This window comes from Cydia amplana, chromosome 25 (assembly GCF_948474715.1).
Source record: "Cydia amplana chromosome 25, ilCydAmpl1.1, whole genome shotgun sequence".
In the NCBI taxonomy this organism is placed as follows: domain Eukaryota; kingdom Metazoa; phylum Arthropoda; class Insecta; order Lepidoptera; family Tortricidae; genus Cydia; species Cydia amplana.
Window position 1 is genome coordinate 4,810,555 of NC_086093.1, and position 18,756 is coordinate 4,829,310.

The following is an 18,756-nucleotide window of genomic DNA, read 5'->3' on the forward strand; positions in this document are numbered from 1 at the left end:
TCTCGAGTTATCAACTTCTTCCCGGAACGGTAGCAAACAACCAAATGATTGTGTGGTTAATACCTATTTGAATGGAAGAACGCAATGGGCGTTATGGTTTTAATTTACATAAATCAATTATTTAACTTTAATGCCTATTATCTTCCGATTTTCCGAATATAGGGTGCCCCTAAAATTGGGTCTTCATCTTCAAAGCAGAGAAAAGTACACTGTAACTGTAAGATTTATGAATGCTGGCAGGCTGTCACTTACTGCAGTCAATTTGGCCAGAAATAATACTGCGAATTTTACATTTGCACAAATTAATTTCACACACCCACAGTCTATAAAGTCGTTCGACGAAGCCGTCTAGACACAGTAGGGCATCCTTCTATGTAAAACCCTTTTTATGTGCAAATAAATCGCGCGCGCACTCGAGCTGCATATATCGCTATTGTTAGTAGCTCGGTACTACTTACAGGGCTAGCGTGTCTTATTTTAAATGTTTGTAATTTTTGGGCAGTTGTGTAAAAGTTTGTGACAACCCTATATAACTGTTGTTCTTGTGCGGTGTCGACATTTAGGTACGCAAACATCATAGGCGTCCGCTGTTACTTTTTACACTGTGCTATAACCATAATTAATGCAATACGTGCTAATCTTATTGTCGGCCTAAAAAGCATCGCGAATATTTGACAGCTACCCGCCCATTTCTTTGTTCCCTCCAGAATTAATTTCGCCGGAAGAATAACAAGAAGGCCGATTCTTTTTTAACAATTTGATATGATTTTCCTCTCAGTTGGAATACATCCTTGACTCGTGTTATTCGGGGGGGTTAGCCAGGAGGCTAGGACAACCGCTAACAGAAAATACCAATCGAAACTTTTTTAAATAATGTAAGGAAATAGTCACGTGACTTTTATTAACATTTGTCATCCCGATGCATTTTTAATTTTAATTTGTCGAATAGGTAAATGCGAGCGGAACGTCTTATCTCGACGAGTGGCATGAGAAGTAGCGAGGGAACAGGTTTACTCGTACAAATAAAGCATTCTGATTCTGGAAGTAGGCAGAGAAGAGACGTAGTGTTAGGGTTGCCAACCGTTACTATATTATATAGTATTGTACTATATTTTGGCTCTCTGTAAGTCTATATAATTTTGGAAAATAGTACGCTAAAATACTTGTATTTCCGATTAAACGTATTTTACACTTATGTTTAGTATTTTATCTAAAAGTAGGTACTATATTTTTTGAAATTACTATATTTTTGATGCCTTAGTCTGGAAAATACTATATTCCACCAAAAAATAGTTTGCAACCCAATAATTGGTAAGTGTGGCCGCGCTACTCATCATGCCCTCTCTATTTTGTCGGTTTTTTGGCGCGAGTAATGGCTCCTCTACACGATGGGCCAATGCCGGCCACTCCAAGGGACGCAGCCATGCGGTAGAATGAGATAGCAATATCACTTGCTCCCTCTAACGCTTAAATGCGTCCCTTGAAGTGGCCGGCGTTGGCCCATCGTGTAGAGGAGCCATAATAAAGGACCGGCAAGGAGCGTCGCGAGTAGGGCAGTGTGTGGCCGGAGCGGGCGACATCGCGGTAGCGCGAGGAGCAATGCGATGAGCATAGTCTGGCCGAGGAGGACTTCTGATTTTGTCCTCAGCGTGAGCACAGCAGCTAACGCTGACTGGTGCCGTAGGTACTTGATACTGCCCTCCTAAAGCTTTGGTTTCCTCCGAAAGCGGTGCCGTCATATAGCGGCCGTCTCCATACAAATACTATGACATCCATATTTAGCCGTATTATTTAGTATGGAGACGGCCGCTATATGACGGCACCGCTATCCTAGGGAAACCGATCTTAAGCCGAATAGCGCTATAGGAAAACAAATGATTTTGACAATGGAATTCTCAGCTATGGAAACTAAAGTATGAGTTAGCAATGAATTTTCTAGCAACATTTAAGTGAGTTGTTGGTGCTCACGCGGTAAAGTTCGTATTGTGACAACCAAAACTTACTACTCAATTACAAAAACAAACATTAAACAAAAATTAACCTCGTTTTTGTCTTAGTACGGTTCAAAATGGCTCTTAAGTTGTGGTAGTAACTAATGAGTTTTGGTTGTCACCTAACGGTATCAAAATAAGATAAAAACTGTTCAAACAGAATTGGCCTCAAGTATTAAGTCATGCTTCGGTCGTTTTTAGACGCATTTGACGTGAGATTGTGGCAAAATTAAGTCAATTACAAGATGCTGTTGGACGCGTTTTGGAGCGAGGCTCTGTGGCTGCCTCCTAACGTCACGTGGTCCGATGTGGCGCCCGGGCCCGGGCCCGGTAAAGCGGTGCTCTATACCGACCATCGACATCTTTGGCTTACTGTTCCAATGGCGTTGATACTCTTAGTGCTGCGTTTCGTATTGAATAAGTAAGTACTAAATAAAGGACAAGGACCCATATATGTTCTTATCTTTATTGCACGCGTAATTATATTGCTCTCTACCGCTCGTAATGCCCGGCGGCTGAAACTCTGTGCGAGCGGGATAGCTAATTTATATGCTCGTGCGACAAACAAAGATAGGAACATGCGGGTCGTTGTACGCTGTTTATCGTGCTGAGCGTCCTGAGTTTAGGCTACAGGGAGCCTCCAAATTTGTACTTTTAAAATCGACTATAATGCTAATTTTTTGTAACATAAAATTAGATGGATGCGTGTCCTGTGTTTACATTCTACCATTGACATATAATATACCTATCTAAGGACGGGCCATACGGGCACTAAGAAAATGGTGCTAGTTCAGCGGTGTCACTCACGAATTCGAGCCAATCGTGCAGTCTATCGCAGCTAGTTGCGACCAATCGCGCGCGTGATGAACTCATCAACCAATCGCTCGCAACTTGGCTCGAATTCGTGTGCGGCACACCGCTGTACGGCCCCATTCTTATTGCCCGCAAAGCCCGTCCTTAGACATATGTCAATGCATTTTACATAGTACTAACCCCCTCATTCATAAAACTTTACGAGCCTGATTTAGTTAAATTATGTTTTATCCCTTTCTTTCAAATACATAAGTCAAAGTGAAGGATAAGGACAAACGATTAATAGCTAATTGAGATTTGTAGTGCGTTTATGAATAAGGGGGTAACACTTGAGCTTGTTACAGATATATATTTGCTCCGTTCGGCAAGGCACTAGGCATTAAACATGATGATAGAAGTATAAAGGTTCGTCCAAATAACAAGCTGGAAGCTGCATATAAGGCCAATTCCGCGTCAAAACAGGTAACACGCGTATTAGCAGTATGCAAGCTGCATACCTACAGAACTTACCCAAAATTTTAAGTAAGGCCTCAGTGGACGCTCGAGTTGGGCGTGCAGCGGGGCGGGGCGCGCGGCGTGCATGTTAAACAAATGCAAGCGTATAGGAGCGGCCTTAGTCCTTGCTGCTCACATCAGTCACATCACGCGTGAGCCCGACGCTACGCTGCACGTCCCGCCGAACGCTCCGCTCCGAGCGTCTACTCAGGCCTTTCACTTACAGCGTAATATACTCTGCATAGTGTATACGCTTTCAGATATGTGCATTGGCCAAGCAGCTAGACATGTCGGAGCGGCAGGTGCAGCTCTGGTGGCGTCGGCGCCGGCAGCAGGACAAGCCGTCCGCGCTCGTCAAGTTCCGCGAGAGCTGCTGGCGGGCTACCTTCTACCTTTACAACCTGGTGTTCGGCTGGATGGTTTTATGGAACAAGGAGTGGTTGTGGGACGTTGATTACTGCTATATCGGCTATCCTCATCAGGTGAGCTTAGCTTAGTAGCCTCGAACATATACTTCAGAAGTAGGGCTATGCTGTTCTTCTGCAGGCTCGTTCTGTGGAACTAGGAGTGAATAGAATAGAATAGAAATCAGACAACACATCAATACAAATAACACATATTGCAAATACAAGGCAAAGATAAACAAATCAGTGGAAATAGAGATGTGAAGCCGAAATGGTCTCCACTCCGCAATGCAGCTGGCACGACTAGCGTGGTCAACGGCGCTGGTTTTCTGTGGAGCCAGCGGCGTGTGCGGGACAGCATGCAGTGCAGGACACGTTGTGGACGACGGGAGCAAATGATATTTAATACTATTATAAATAAATATATATCAAAATTATATTACCTATATATAAATATACATAACCTAACTGGTGAGTAACTAAAGTACAATAGAGGCAATAATCTTTATTTAAAATATATGGGTTCAGGCAGCAAAACTTTTTGAGTGGATGTGGGACGTTGATTACTGCTACATTCGGCTACCCACATTCAGGTGAGCTTCTGTCTACTACGACGAGTAGCCTCGAACTGCGACCTCACGAGGCGGGCCACTTTCCTTTTGTAATAACTCCATGTCCACAGTCTCTAAAGAAAAATAATACCTATACCTAAAGGTCAATGTGGTGAATATGAATACCGGTAAATAGAGTACTGATAAATTCCGCTACTTGACGCTAGATGTCGACTACGAAATAACGCGCGTTTTGATAAGGAAACTGATGTATGAAGTTACCACTCTTTCTTTAGGTAAGTACTTATATTACTCTATGTCGGGATATAAAATTTACCTATTGGGAAGACCGTCATGTCAAAAGCATCACTCTTTCTGCTCAACCTGCTAACGGTCTCGCCATCCAATTGTAGTGTTAGTGATACCCATAATTTCCATTCCAGGGCGTCACCAACGACATATGGTGGTATTACATGGTCGCGCTCGGATTCTACTTGTCACAGACCCTGTTGTTATACGGCGACGTCCGTCGCAAGGACTTCTGGCAGCAAGTCGTGCACCACGCCGCTACGCTCTTGATGATAAGTATCAGCTGGGTGTGCAACTTTCACAGGATTGGCTCGCTGGTCATGCTTTCACATGACGGCTCGGAGACATTGCTAGAGGTAGATTTAGGTCCTTTTTACGCACCATATTATTTGATCGAAATCGAAGTGTCGGTCGTCTCGGCCTGAGAGGGCCTACCGCGAACCACGTTCGATGTGTTACCTCCCTGTCACACTTACGTACGAATTTACAAGTGCGACAGAGAGGCAACACGTCGAACGTGGTTCGCGGTAGGCGCTCAGAACTTTCTATCAGGGATGTTGCGAACATCCGCATCCGCAACCGCGGAACTTCCGCATTATTTTCAACATCCGCATCTGCATCCGCATCCGCATAAAATCGAGGCGGAGCTTATGCGGATGCGGATGTCGAACAAGTCGGTACAGGAAAGTCTTAGCGGCGGCGTAAGTGCTAGGTAATTTCGTCATTAGCTATAACGAAATCGTCTAGATCCAGAAAAGTCGGCCTAGTTACTGTTTATTAAATATAACGCACCTGTATTCTTGCTCAAATACTAATCGTTTCGTTTTTTTTAATAAAAAAATACTAAAAATGTAATATTTGACGTTTTCTAAGTACCTAATCTTGACATCCGCATCAACATCCGCGGATGTGAGCCTTTAAATATCCGCATCCGCATCCGCGGATGTCAAAAAATCTGCATCCGCAACATCCCTGCTTTCTATCGTGATCCTTTAGCAAGGGTCCGGATTAGCGAGGCTTAATTAGCTATTTGTTTGTTAAAGGCCACAAAAGCGACGAAGTACGCGGGCTACCACAGAGCGAGTGACTATATGTTTGCCGCCTTCACCGCGCTGTGGATTGTGACCAGGATAGGGATATATTCCTATTTCATTCTTGGGAGGTAGGTATAACTATTATATGTTATGGCTTTTTAGGGATCTGTACCTCAAAACAAATAAAACGGAAGCCTTATATTATAAGTAGGAAAACATTGTCTGTCCGTCTATCACAGCCAATTTACTGCTGCTGGACTGATTATTACATATATACATAGGTAAGTCGGTGACCTAAAGGACGATTAACGTAACTAAATTACGGACGTACTTAAATAAATTAATTATAAACATAGAAGCCACTTTTAAGGGGTAAATGAGAAAACTAAAGGCTTCGTCACTGTAGGCGCGTTTTCCGGGCGGGGCGTGAGCGGGGCGCGCCGCTTTTACATATAAAACGGTCACGCTCCGCCCGGAAAACGCGCCTGTGTGACGGAGCCTTAAAATAAAAATAAAGTTTTGCAAACTATAATATATCGTGTTAAAATGTGTCAATGCATAGGCTCATTGTGAAAATCTCAAATATATTAATCCCACCCCGGCTTTGCACACCTTACAAATTATAGACTAAACCTCAAGAATCATTCTATTTATAGGTGAAAGCCGCGTAAAAATCAGTAGTTTATTAGTTTATCGCGAACATGATACACACAAACAGACAGACGCGGCGGAAGTGAAAAAAAATTGCTTGCATCAATTCGTAGTTTCGAAAGCTTTTTCTAATCAATATTTAGGGTTTACAGATACCCACGATACGATAATCTCCAGTACCGTAATTGAGCTCTTCATGAAATTAATAAAAAAAAAGAAAAAAAAAATTAATGACCAATATCTAGAACACTATACAGACCAAATCATACAGTCGAGATAATGTATCAATTATTTATATGTCTTAGGTTAGTTCATGATTAAGAACAAAGAAATCCCGAGAGTTTCCTGTGAGCTGTGTACAGTACGCTCAATCTATAGTTTTTTTTAAATAATCGATATATAATAGGTAAATGTAACTTAGAATTTCGTACACAATTCGAAAATTTGATGATTAGGTCAAAATATAAATCTCAATTGATATGGAAATTTGCACCACTCGGATTCAGTGAGATCTATTTAATGTATTATGTTTTTTTTTATGCTTAAAAAATATCTAACTGTTTATTTAACACGTGTTATCAATAAAATATTGGAATCATAACAAGTGCTTTGCGAGAAATCTAAATAAATCTAATACCTTTAAATGAGCAATTCTTGTAACAAATAATATGAGACCAATACTTTTAAAATTGCCGCTTTTCGCGAACATGCTGGCGTAGCACAGGCCAATTGTTAGATAGTTGGTCAAACCCACGTCAAACCAAATTTGTCAGTAAATAAGAACAAATAAAATATACTCATCTTTTTCTTTTGGGTGCTAGTACTAGTGTAAGACAAAGATAGTATATGATTCTCTGACATTTCTCTCTATGTTTGAAATGAGACAGTCCTCTGACAAACTATACCTACGCGTGTACTATACTTATAGTACTTATTATAATATTGGCGCTTATTCGAAACGCATAACGCCCCCCACATAAATTTTTTAGATTTCACCTTCTTTGTTTATAAGGTGTAGTGATTACATTAAATTTAATCTGCATTAAATCTGCAAAAGTTTCGGTTTCGGCAAAAAAACATGTTTCGGTCGGACACTATAATAATTATGCATTGCATCTGTAGTAAAAATACTTATTTCCAGCGTGACGTTCCGTGCCGCAGCCTACATACCCCCATTCCCGATGTTCCAAGTCCTGGTGTTCCTGGGCTGGGTGCTGCTGGCTCTGAATGTCTACTGGACGTGGCTCATACTGCAAGTAGCGTACAGAGCCATCAAGCACGGCCAGGTGAGTGCTTTTCAACCTACTTCAATCCATACCACAGAATATATAATAGTAGGTACTAGCAGAATAAATAATAGTAACGCGTCTATTACGACGGATATGACCGCTAGGTGGCGCGAGCAGGCGTCCGTTCCGTAGCGGCGCCCCCCTGGTGTGACGTCACTATCCTGTTCAACGAAATCAGCAATTCGAATGAAGTACTTATTACTATTTTATTCAATATAAATTTAATAATAGCAATATTTATGTATTATACATTTTATGACCCGAAATGGATTAGGAATAAAATTTTCACAGATAAAAACGACATATCGTTGCAAAAACTAGTTACGCTACGTCTTACGTAGGCGAGCAACGCGCGTGCGCCGCGCGGCCGCCGCCCCGCTTCGCGTCTAATCGCTCACGTACGAGTAGGACATACCTATACGTATCAACGGTTTGTTTCATCCTCGCCGCGCCGCGCCGCGCCGCGTTCGCGCGTTGTCCGCCTACGTAAGCCGTAGCGTTATTTAGCTATACCGCGAATACAAAAACATCAAAACAATATTCGGCTACAAGTGACGTCACAAAGTTTGTGACTACCTCCTCCCCCATGTCACATTTCCTTGAAACCCTCCCTCCCCCTAAACGTGTGACCACAGAATAAGTAATAGTACCTACTACCATAGAGAAATAAGTGTATTTTTTTCTCTATGCTACTACCCAGAAAGGACTCCTACAAAACCGAAGTTTGATACCGATTCACGGTCGAATCATGACATCCCTTTCTTACTTATGGGCACTATGCCTTTCGGCTATTTAGGGTTGTCAAAATTCATGCCATTATCTTATCTGTGGTCGTGCACGCAAAGGGACGTCAAGTTGTATCAACCCTAATAATTGCTCGGAGCAATGCTGAGCCGAACGGAGCCAAGTTTGCCCGAAGTCAGGAGTGTCTCCCCACGGGTGTGACGTAATTAATGAATGAACCCTTACCTATTATGTTTTTAGGTGGACGGTGACATCCGCAGCTCTAGTTCCGAAGTCAGCGACAGCTCAGCCACCAACGCTCCCAACCGGGACAGGCAAATAGTCATCTAGAGTCCGTCTTAGTGTAAGGCCTGAGTTGACGCTCGGAGCGGAGCGTTCGGCGGGGCGTGCAGCGTGGCTGTGGGCTCACGCGTAGGGTTGCCAACTATTTTTTGGTAGAATATAGTATTTTCCAGAATAGGGCATCAAAAATATAGTACATTTCAAAAAAATATGGTATTTTTAGATAAAATACTAAACATAAGTGTAACATACGTTTAATCGGAAATATAGTATTATAGCGTACTATATATTTTTCCAAAAGTATATAGTACAGAGAGCCAAAATATAGTACAATACTATATAATATAGTACGGTTGGCAACCCTACTCACGCGTGATGTGAGCAGCGTGCACTAAGGCCGCTCCTACACGTTTGCATTTGTTTAATATGCACGCCGCACGCCCCGCCCCGCTGCACGCCCAACTCGAGCGTCCACTCAGGCCTTACACTTAGGGTGGTATCCCCCTGTCTAATATGCATTGCGTCCCACTATCTCATTAAGCAAAATATGAGACGCAAATGGGTCAATCAACTATTTCTTGTTGTTATTCTGTCCCATCAGCGAGGAGACAATAGTAGCATAGATTGTTAGAAGAGCTGCTGTACCATGTTCTACTAACATGCTCAGTAGACGTCCATTTATGGTAAGGTTTTATAACTACCATAAAATGCAAGTTTGGTTCATTTAAATACGAAAAACCTAGAATTTTAAGAGTGACTCAGGAGACCGTAACCATAGCAACGTGTGACAAGAAAAAATTGGACAGGAATACCACCCTTAAGTCACCGATCTTCAATGTACAGGAATAACGCTTCTGCTTAAAGATAATTGATCACGTAAGTATATGAACATTTCACGATAGCGAAAGAGACAGACTACAAATTAAAAAAAAACAACGGGTTGCACTCAGGGAGTGCCGGCAGAAGTGGAAACTCAATGACTAGTGCAAAATGCACTATGTATAATTGAGGTTAACTAATCTAGCGTTAGCGCTAATTACTTGAAACCCCTAAGCACACCACTGTTAGTACTCGAGTTATATTAATACCTGTTAGAGCGAAACTCACTAGATGGCATTTAAATCGACAAAGAAAAACTCAATGACATTACGTGTAACAGTTTTTCATGTAATGTCATTGAGTTTTTCTTTATTGATTTAAATGCCATCTAAATCTTACGGTCACGTGATCGTCTTAGGCTGTCTCGAGTTTAACATTTTTCCCCCACCTCAAAAAGTGCACAGCGCCGCTAAAGAAGTTTTCACTTCAAAAAGTTTTTATTTTTTTACTACTTAGTCTATTCGGAAAGTGAAGAGTCGTGGAATGTATTGGGCCAGATACATTCCACGACTCTTCTCTTTCCGAACAGACTAGTCTCTAATACCTACCTAGCATACTTCGTACTTATTCTATTGGGCTTCAAAAATGTTTTATGATTGTAAATAAACGACAACATAATATTAATTATATATTATTATAACACAACATTACAATATAGGTACTTTCAGATCCAACAAAATAAGTTACTTAAAATTTCCACGACTAAAAGTAGGTCAGTTGTCTATGGTATTAGTCTATGAATTCTATACAACATACTTTTAGCACTAGATTATTTTATTTACAATACAATTATGACCTAAGTACCTAATGTACCTATACTTGTAGCGGCCCACCATATAAGAGAAATGGCAGTCGAATTTGAATCAACGGCAATGATATAAAAAATAAATAAATACTTATACAATATAATTGAATTTGTTTGTTTTTAAAATCGAACCGAGAAAATACGAAAATTTAAATTTCGTTATCTGCCTCTATCTATATAGTTCGAATATGCAAGAGCGATAGCGAGGCAGATAACGAAATTTCGTTTTTCGCGGTAGGCCCTCTGTTCCATTTAATACCGATTCAAATTTCAATGAAAGTAAGGGGCTGTTCATAAATTACGTCACCTATTTTTGACGATTTTTATTTACCCCCCCTCCCTCCCCCAAAATCATCCAAAAATCATGCTACGTCTTGCTACCATCATCCGATGTCCAGACCCCCCCCCCCCTAATTTTAAATGACGTAATTTATGAATAGCCCCTAATTTGTATTAGTAATAGGACCGTGGGACACTAAAGGTAATATACTATAGTAGTTTATGCAACAGTGATATAATAAGGGTTCTTAAAATTCAAGGGTCGAAGTTACAAAACGAGACGTAGTCGAGTTTTGTAAAAAAAGACCCGAGAATTTTAAGAACCAATTATGAGCTGTTGCATACATTACTTTTTCTATGACAGCTGCAGCAAAAAAAAAGAGTTATTATTAAAAAAAAAGAGTTGTTATTTAAAAAAAATTGAGTTATTATTAAAAAAAAAAAAAAGAGTTATTATTGTAAATGAAAACATACCTCTTTCAATCAAGATGATCGGAACTTGTATCTTTAAAAAAAATAAAGCAGTTGTATTATACTCATAAGATGACTGCTAGCAGTCATCTTATGAGCCTATAGACAAATCATTCAAATGACATTGCTTTAGATATCACTGTCAGTCATTTAATTGACACATTTAAGTGCTGGAGTAGAAAAAAAAATTAAGATTTGAAATAGGTACCTTTATAATGCAAACTGGCCAGATGGATAGTTTTAAACACTGTATTGTAATAAGTTTAACAGAAATCACAAAAGTAATGTATTTATGTACTTAACCTTTTCGACGCCGTGTCAAACACAAAAGCTGTCACGCTGACGCCACGTCACCGAAGTGTCCAAACTGAAATTGAACTTTATGCATATGCACCTACGTGCTTCTCTAGCATAGACCTACGTCTATGTTGCTCTGTGATATGCAGTGATCGGGGATTTCTATGCCACACCGCGGGATATCAAGTCGAAATGGTAATATGGATACGCCACTTGGCCCGCGATAGGAACAAAACTGTTCGAAAAGTAAACGCTATTTCGGTGTTGGTAATTCGTTTATAAAATAAAGGACTGTGAAAAAACAGTGTTGGTTATGATTTAAAGAAAAAATATTATTCAAAAAATTATTAAGTTTTCAATTTTTCAATTTCAAATTTTCAATTATTAATATTAATAATATATGCAATGCATGATTAATTGATTAACAGTAACATGCCAAAATACTCTCCTATATCGCACACGAATCCCGGAAACCCGCGGCATATCCATACTAGCATAATGATTGAGGTCATTCACCCCAAGTGGCATAGAAATCCCCGATCACTGGTGATATGTGACCAATTAATCGGTCTTTGGCGTTGAACCTACGGTGCGGATACATCGGTCATTGGCGTACAAAAGGTTAAAGTGTGTGTAGAAAACTTATTAGCTAAAGCCGTTTTTGTATTATGTAAGTGAAGTATTCGGATAGGATAGATGTTCCATTCCGTATTAGTAAAGTTAACGAATGGGCATAGCTGTCGTTAATATAATATATATAAAACTGCATAAGAATATTTTTTATCAATGTTAATATCCAATTATCCACACTATAGTTCGTTTTTTTAGCATTAGAAAGAAGGTAAGCGATCTTGACATGTCTTTTAATTGAAAAACGCTTTTTAAAAATCAGTAACTATTACTTATGAAAGCAGAAGAATATAAATGATCGTATTGGATTCATAATTGTTACATATTTGCCGTGACTTATTTATAAAACGTGTTTTTCAATAAAAAGACAAGTCAAGATTGTTTACCTTATTACTAATGCTACAAAAAAAAAACTGTGTCCAAAGAGGAAAATGAGATTTACGTTTGTATGTGTCAAGCGTGTGTTCCGTGGCGCTGGGTTCAGTGTGGTAGTGGCTAGAGGCCTAGCGGCCGCAGCCGCCGCCCCCGCAGGCCGAGCGCTTCGGCGCGCGGTACGAGGAGCCCCCCGCGCCGCCGCTCAGCGGGAGGAAGCCTGCAATCAACACAACAATGTAATAAGTCACTACATAGTATAAAACAAAGTCGCTTCCCTCTGTCTGTCCCTATGTATGCTTAGATCTTTAAAAATACGCAATGGATTTTGATGCGGTTTTTTTTAAATAGATAGAGTGATTCAAGAGGAAGGTTTATGTATAATTTGTTAACCCGTGCGAAGCCGGGGCGGATCGTTAGTTTAATAATAAATCGTACTCTAGCAGCTGAATGGCTCCACGTCTCTTTTATATCAATGGTTGCCATAGATGCCAGTATATATCGATGGTTGCCATAGATATGACAGTACAACTCACCATCATCGGCGGACCCGAACCGCCGCCCGCCGGGTAAACGGCCATGCTTCTCTAGTGGCTCGAGGACTTCACCTCTCTTCTATATCGAGGGTTGCCATAGATGTCAGTATATATCGATGGTTGCCATAGATTATATTAGTACAACTCACCATCATCGGCGGACCCGAGCCGCAGACCGTTGGCGCCGGGTAAGCGGCCATGCTTCTCTAGTAGCTCGAGGGCTTCACCTCTCTTTTATATCGATGGTTGCCGTAGATTATATTAGTACAACTCACCATCATTGGCGGACCCGAGCCGCCCCCCGCCAGCGCCGGGCAATCGGCCAAGCTTCTCTAGTAGCGCGACGCTTCGCCTCTCTTCTATATCGATGGTTGCCATAGATGTCAGTATAAATCGATGGGTGCCATAGATTATATTAGTACAACTCACCATCATCGGCGGACCCGAGCCGCAGACCGTTGGCGCCGGGTAAGCGGCCATGCTTCTCTAGTAGCTCGAGGGCTTCACCTCTCTTTTATATCGATGGTTGCCGTAGATTATATTAGTACAACTCACCATCATTGGCGGACCCGAGCCGCCCCCCGCCAGCGCCGGGCAATCGGCCAAGCTTCTCTAGTAGCGCGACGCTTCGCCTCTCTTCTATATCGATGGTTGCCATAGATGTCAGTATAAATCGATGGTTGCCATAGATTATATTAGTACAACTCACCATCATCGGCGGACCCGAGCCGCAGACCGTTGGCGCCGGGTAAGCGGCCATGCTTCTCTAGTAGCTCGAGGGCTTCACCTCTCTTTTATATCGATGGTTGCCGTAGATTATATTAGTACAACTCACCATCATCGGCGGACCCGAGCCGCCGCCCGCCGGCGCCGGGCAAGCGGCCATGCTTCTCTAGTAGCTCGAGGGCTTCACCTCTTTTATATCGATGGTTGCCATAGATGTCAGTATATATCGATGGTTGCCATAGATTATATTAGTACAACTCACCATCATCGGCGGACCCGAGCCGCAGACCGTTGGCGCCGGGTAAGCGGCCATGCTTCTCTAGTAGCTCGAGGGCTTCACCTCTCTTTTATATCGATGGTTGCCGTAGATTATATTAGTACAACTCACCATCATCGGCGGACCCGAGCCGCCCCCCGGCAGCGCCGGGCAAGCGGCCATGCTTCTCTAGTAGCTCGAGGACTTCACCTCTCTTCTATATCGAGGGTTGCCATAGATGTCAGTATATATCGATGGTTGCCATAGATTATATTAGCACAACTCACCATCATCGGCGGACCCGAGCCGCCGCCCGCCGGCGCCGGGCAAGCGGCCATGCTTTTCTAGTAGCTCGAGGGCTTCACCTCTTTTATATCGATGGTTGCCATAGATGTCAGTATAAATCGATGGTTGCCATAGATTATATTAGTACAACTCACCATCATTGGCGGACCCGAGCCGCCCCCCGCCAGCGCCGGGCAATTGGCCAAGCTTCTCTAGTAGCTCGACGCTTCGCCTCTCTTCTATATCGATGGTTGCCATAGATGTCAGTATATAACGATGGTTGCCATATATATTACAGTACAACTCACCATCATCGGCGGACCCGAGCCGCCGCCCGCCGGCGCCGGGCAAGCGGCCATGCTTCTCTAGTAGCTCGAGGACTTCACCTCTCTTCTATATCGAGGGTTGCCATAGATGTCAGTATATATCGATGGTTGCCATAGATTATATTAGTACAACTCACCATCATCGGCGGACCCGAGCCGCCCCCCGCGAGCGCCGGGCAATCGGCCAAGCTTCTCTAGTAGCTCGACGCTTCGCCTCTCTTCTATATCGAGGGTTGCCATAGATGTCAGTATATATCGATGGTTGCCATATATATTACAGTACAACTCACCATCATCGGCGGATCCGAGCCGCCGCCCGCCGGCGCCGGGCAAGCGGCCATGCCTTTCTAGTAGCTCGAGGGCTTCACGTCTCTTCTTTTCTTCTTTCTGCAACACAAGCATATTTTACTGAGTGGGATAAACGCGCAAAATCAATGCAGATGGCGCTGCAATCGTCTACGACTCTCGAATACGACGTCTATTTATCACTAATTTGTCGGCGCATATTAATAATCATCGAACGGCATACAACCGATTTGTCATACACACACACATTCAATCTTAAATAGCAAATAAAAATATTCAAAAATCAAAGTCCCACCCAGGGACGGTATATGGTGTGTATAAATAATTGGCTACTTTCCTCTACTTAAAATAAATTATTTCACACCGTACACGAAATAACCGTGCATCAGATAATTATTAGAATAACATAGATAGCAATTATTTTTGAATACTATTTCTATTTAATAAATTGAATTGAAATATAAAAAGTAGGCGCGTTGACCGTGACGTCACTACACACGTTTTTATATAAATTCCATATTAGAAAATCGTTTTGACAGTTCTATAGTTCGTTTTTTTTAGCATTAGAAAAAAGGTAAACAATCTTGATGTGTCTTTTAATTGAAAAACATGTTTTAAAAATAAGTCACGGCAAATATGTAACAATTATGAATCTAATACGATCGTTTATATTCTTCTGCTTTCATAAATATAAGTTACTGATTTTTAAAAAGCATTTTTAATTAAAAGACATGTCAAGATCGCTTACGTTCTTTCTAATGCTAAAAAAACGAACTATAAAAAAGAAGCTGATTTGACTAGTAGGAAAGTAGCCAATTATAGATTATAGACGTTCTTAAGTAAGTACATTTTTAAGTTAAAAAATGGTTACATAAAATGGTCTCGCAATAGAGTCGTGTCGCTCGCGGCACAATACACGTGGGGTCATAGAGCTCTGATCATTCTATAGTTATTCCAGTTTGTTGGTCACCTCTTTCTGCAGCTCGGCCGCGCGCGCGGAGTCTGCCCTGAGTTTCTGTGCCTGCAGCTCTCTGGCTCTCCTGACTGCCTCCTCTCGTGCCAACACACGATCCGGGTCTGAAAATTCAACCAATTGAACTTGTCCTTTCACTGCTATTGAAATTTGAGCTTAATTCGTAATTATCCTTGCTTAGGTTGGTATACCACCTGTCCAATTTCTTTGTCCATGAATGTCATTACGTCTCACTCTCACATTAGGCAAAATGTGAGACGCAATACAAATTGGACAATTGGACAAAAATGTGGAAGCAAGAGAGAGGAAGATTCTTAGCTCCTATAATTTGCGATTTCTTTGGCTTTATGTTATTTGACTAAAGCACTTACCTGCAATAATATGTTTCTCTTTGATGGCCACAAATATATGTGACTCACCCTTACAAATAAGATCGTGTCAGATATTTTTGCGGCCTTCGTTGTACGTGATAGCATTGTGTGAAATTGAGCGCAAAGTTTGATATATTGTTTATGGGCGTTTTTTTTTGTTGTCCCCTACACTTTTTTTTTCAAATTTGGGATTTTTTATGTTATTTCTACTCAGAATCACGAGCTCCTTCTATCCTAATAGGAGAAAAAAAGTGTCCTAAGGTTTTTATTTCTATTCCGTCACCATTTTTCATAGACTTTGTATGGCGGTCGCGAAATGGAAAGATCGAAAAATGTATGGAAATTTTGGGACACTTTTCTCCTATTAGGATAGAAAGAGCTCGTGATTCTGAATAGAAATAACATAAGAAATTCCAAATTTGAAAAAAAGTGTAGGGGACAACAAAAAAAACGCCCTTATTTCATTTCTGTGTACCTGTAATTGCCTTTGTATATAATGTTTTTGTTGCTGTTGGTACTCCTTAAAAATAATAATAAATAACATATTATTGCAGGTGACTGTACCTGTTAGGTTAGTGCTTAAATACTAGCGAGTTCCCTACGTTGCATGTATATTTATAATATAATCCCTGATTTTATATAACTCTTGCCTTTGTGGTAGGCAGCGTCTTCCCTAGCTCGCTTCCATGCCTCGATTTTGGGCTGCAGCCAGTTCCAAATGATGACCGCTATGATGAGCCCCCCGAGGCATTGCCACCCGTAGTTGATCAGGAAGTTCGCCTCTGTAACAAAATGTTGGTGACGAATATTGACTATGTAGTCTTGTTGCTAGTCACTCTGCTTACGAGACTGATGCCGTGGTCATGGATTCTAGGTCAAATAAAAATAAACTGAGGAAAAAAGCAGCCCAAAGAAATTAGGGTGGCTCAATGAAATTATGGCTACTAATACTGGTACAAAATTATATTTTCTATCTATTATTTATCTATTAACCTTTTGGACGCCAATGACCGATATATACGCACTGCAGGTCCAACGCCAAAGACGGATTAATCAGTCATATACCACAGAGCAACATTGACCTAGGTGCACAATTGCACATGCATAAGTTCAATTTCAGTTTTGACACTTCGGTGATGTGGCGTCTGAGTGACAGCTTTTGTGTTTGACACGTTACGGCGTCGAAAAGGTTAAGCTCTTTTATTCTGAGTTAGAGTGTCTCTTAACTCAGTGTGCCACTTGGCGAAGGCCTCCTCCAGCTCTTTCCATTGGGGTCTGTTGTGGGCCACTCTTCTCCAGTTCGGGCCAACTGTGAGTTTGAGTTCATAAAATACTTACGAAAAGTGAACCAATCATCGATCATCCCTGTGCCAGTGTGTATGTGTGTGTGTGCGTATGTGTGTGTGTGTGTGATGTGTGTGTACTTACGAAAAGTGAACCAATCATCGATCATCTGGAAGAACCAGGAGCTCCTCTGCTCCTTCACAACTTGACTGTCGTCCATAAATTCGTAATCCATGGTTCTGTAACAAATAAGGTGAACTGGGTTCACGTTGTTTAAAAAAATTATTCAAATAGACGCAATAACCCCATAGTTGCGTTTAATAAGGTTGACCTTATATATGTTAACCCTTTATAAGGCATAAGGGTGTCAGGTATTATGCAAAATTGAACCCTATCACTTTGAAATAAAGTTCAAAATTAGGTGGGAATTATATTCCCTCGGCCTTATAAAGGCTTAACCCAATGGGTGGCCATGCAGTTGTGTGTAGGTACATGACGGAACTTGAAGGGTTTTGTTTTGCCATTTTCACTATGCTTAATATTGTAAGGTGAAAAAATGACAGGTTCGGTTCGGGTTCAACTCTTAGTACGGCATGTGCAACTAGGTGACCCATCCCACTTCCTATACCAAAACTAAATAAAGCAATTGACTTACAATGTAAATTAATGCAAATAGCTATGTTCACGAAGTTCCTATTCAAATCATAAATACGAATATAATACGAACATCCGTGACTAAAATACTGCGAACTATAAACCAAAGTTGTCTTATCAGGAACATCCGGTTTTTTAACAATATTTCGAAATAATTGTAAGCAAAATATAATTTCAGCCGTCTCGCAGACATTAGAATATAAATGATGTTGATGTTACTAACCTTTTAGATGGCAATCAATGTGTGGATTGTGGAAAAAAGTTATAAAAAGACTCACTTCTGTTTGAATTGGGGAATAGAATAGGAATTTAGAACAATTTTTATTTCGTATTTACTATTTTCGAAGAATGAGATGAGAGCACCGAGAGCACCCAACGACAATGACAGGACTAAATATAATGACGTGCCAAGAAGAGCAGTCCAAATTAATGATAAATATTTTTAGATGTAAATATCATTAATTACACTCATCAACTACTGCTGCGAAAAATTGGGTTTGAATTTAAATAAGGTGAATTAATTAACCTATGGCTCATGGCTTGGATAAAGGAATCGTTTATCTTATTCCTTGTTAACAATAATACTTTGTCTTACAATTCGGACTCACTTTGCGCACAGTATTTAGACCAATCAGATGGCAGTGCGTCACCGTCATATTTTACTTTGGACGATATGATTGGCCATTCTAAAATAGTGACTCTAGCATGAGTATACATTGGTTGAATTATTTATTTTAAAACAC

The 18,756-nt window shown here is 41.1% G+C and overlaps 2 protein-coding genes across 2 annotated transcripts; one reads left to right on the plus strand and one right to left on the minus strand.

Moving 5' to 3' along the window:
* Positions 1-2,236: 2,236 nt before the first annotated feature.
* Positions 2,237-8,611, plus strand: LOC134659899 (ceramide synthase 2-like). The gene is made up of 7 exons (XM_063515605.1): positions 2,237-2,412; positions 3,149-3,266; positions 3,560-3,781; positions 4,698-4,919; positions 5,607-5,725; positions 7,390-7,534; positions 8,522-8,611. Exons 1-7 carry the CDS (start codon positions 2,237-2,239, stop codon positions 8,609-8,611), a joined length of 1,092 nt encoding a protein of 363 aa, XP_063371675.1.
* A 3,795-nt stretch (positions 8,612-12,406) lies between these two features.
* On the minus strand, positions 12,407-18,361 carry LOC134659586 (selenoprotein S B-like). The gene is made up of 6 exons (XM_063515249.1): positions 18,237-18,361; positions 17,504-17,598; positions 16,726-16,857; positions 15,702-15,808; positions 14,716-14,812; positions 12,407-12,516 (listed from the first exon to the last, which is right to left on the minus strand). The coding sequence occupies exons 2-6, from the start codon at positions 17,592-17,594 to the stop codon at positions 12,428-12,430; spliced, it is 516 nt and encodes a 171-aa protein (XP_063371319.1). The 5' UTR covers positions 17,595-17,598; positions 18,237-18,361; the 3' UTR covers positions 12,407-12,427.
* Between the last annotated feature and the right edge of the window lie 395 nt (positions 18,362-18,756).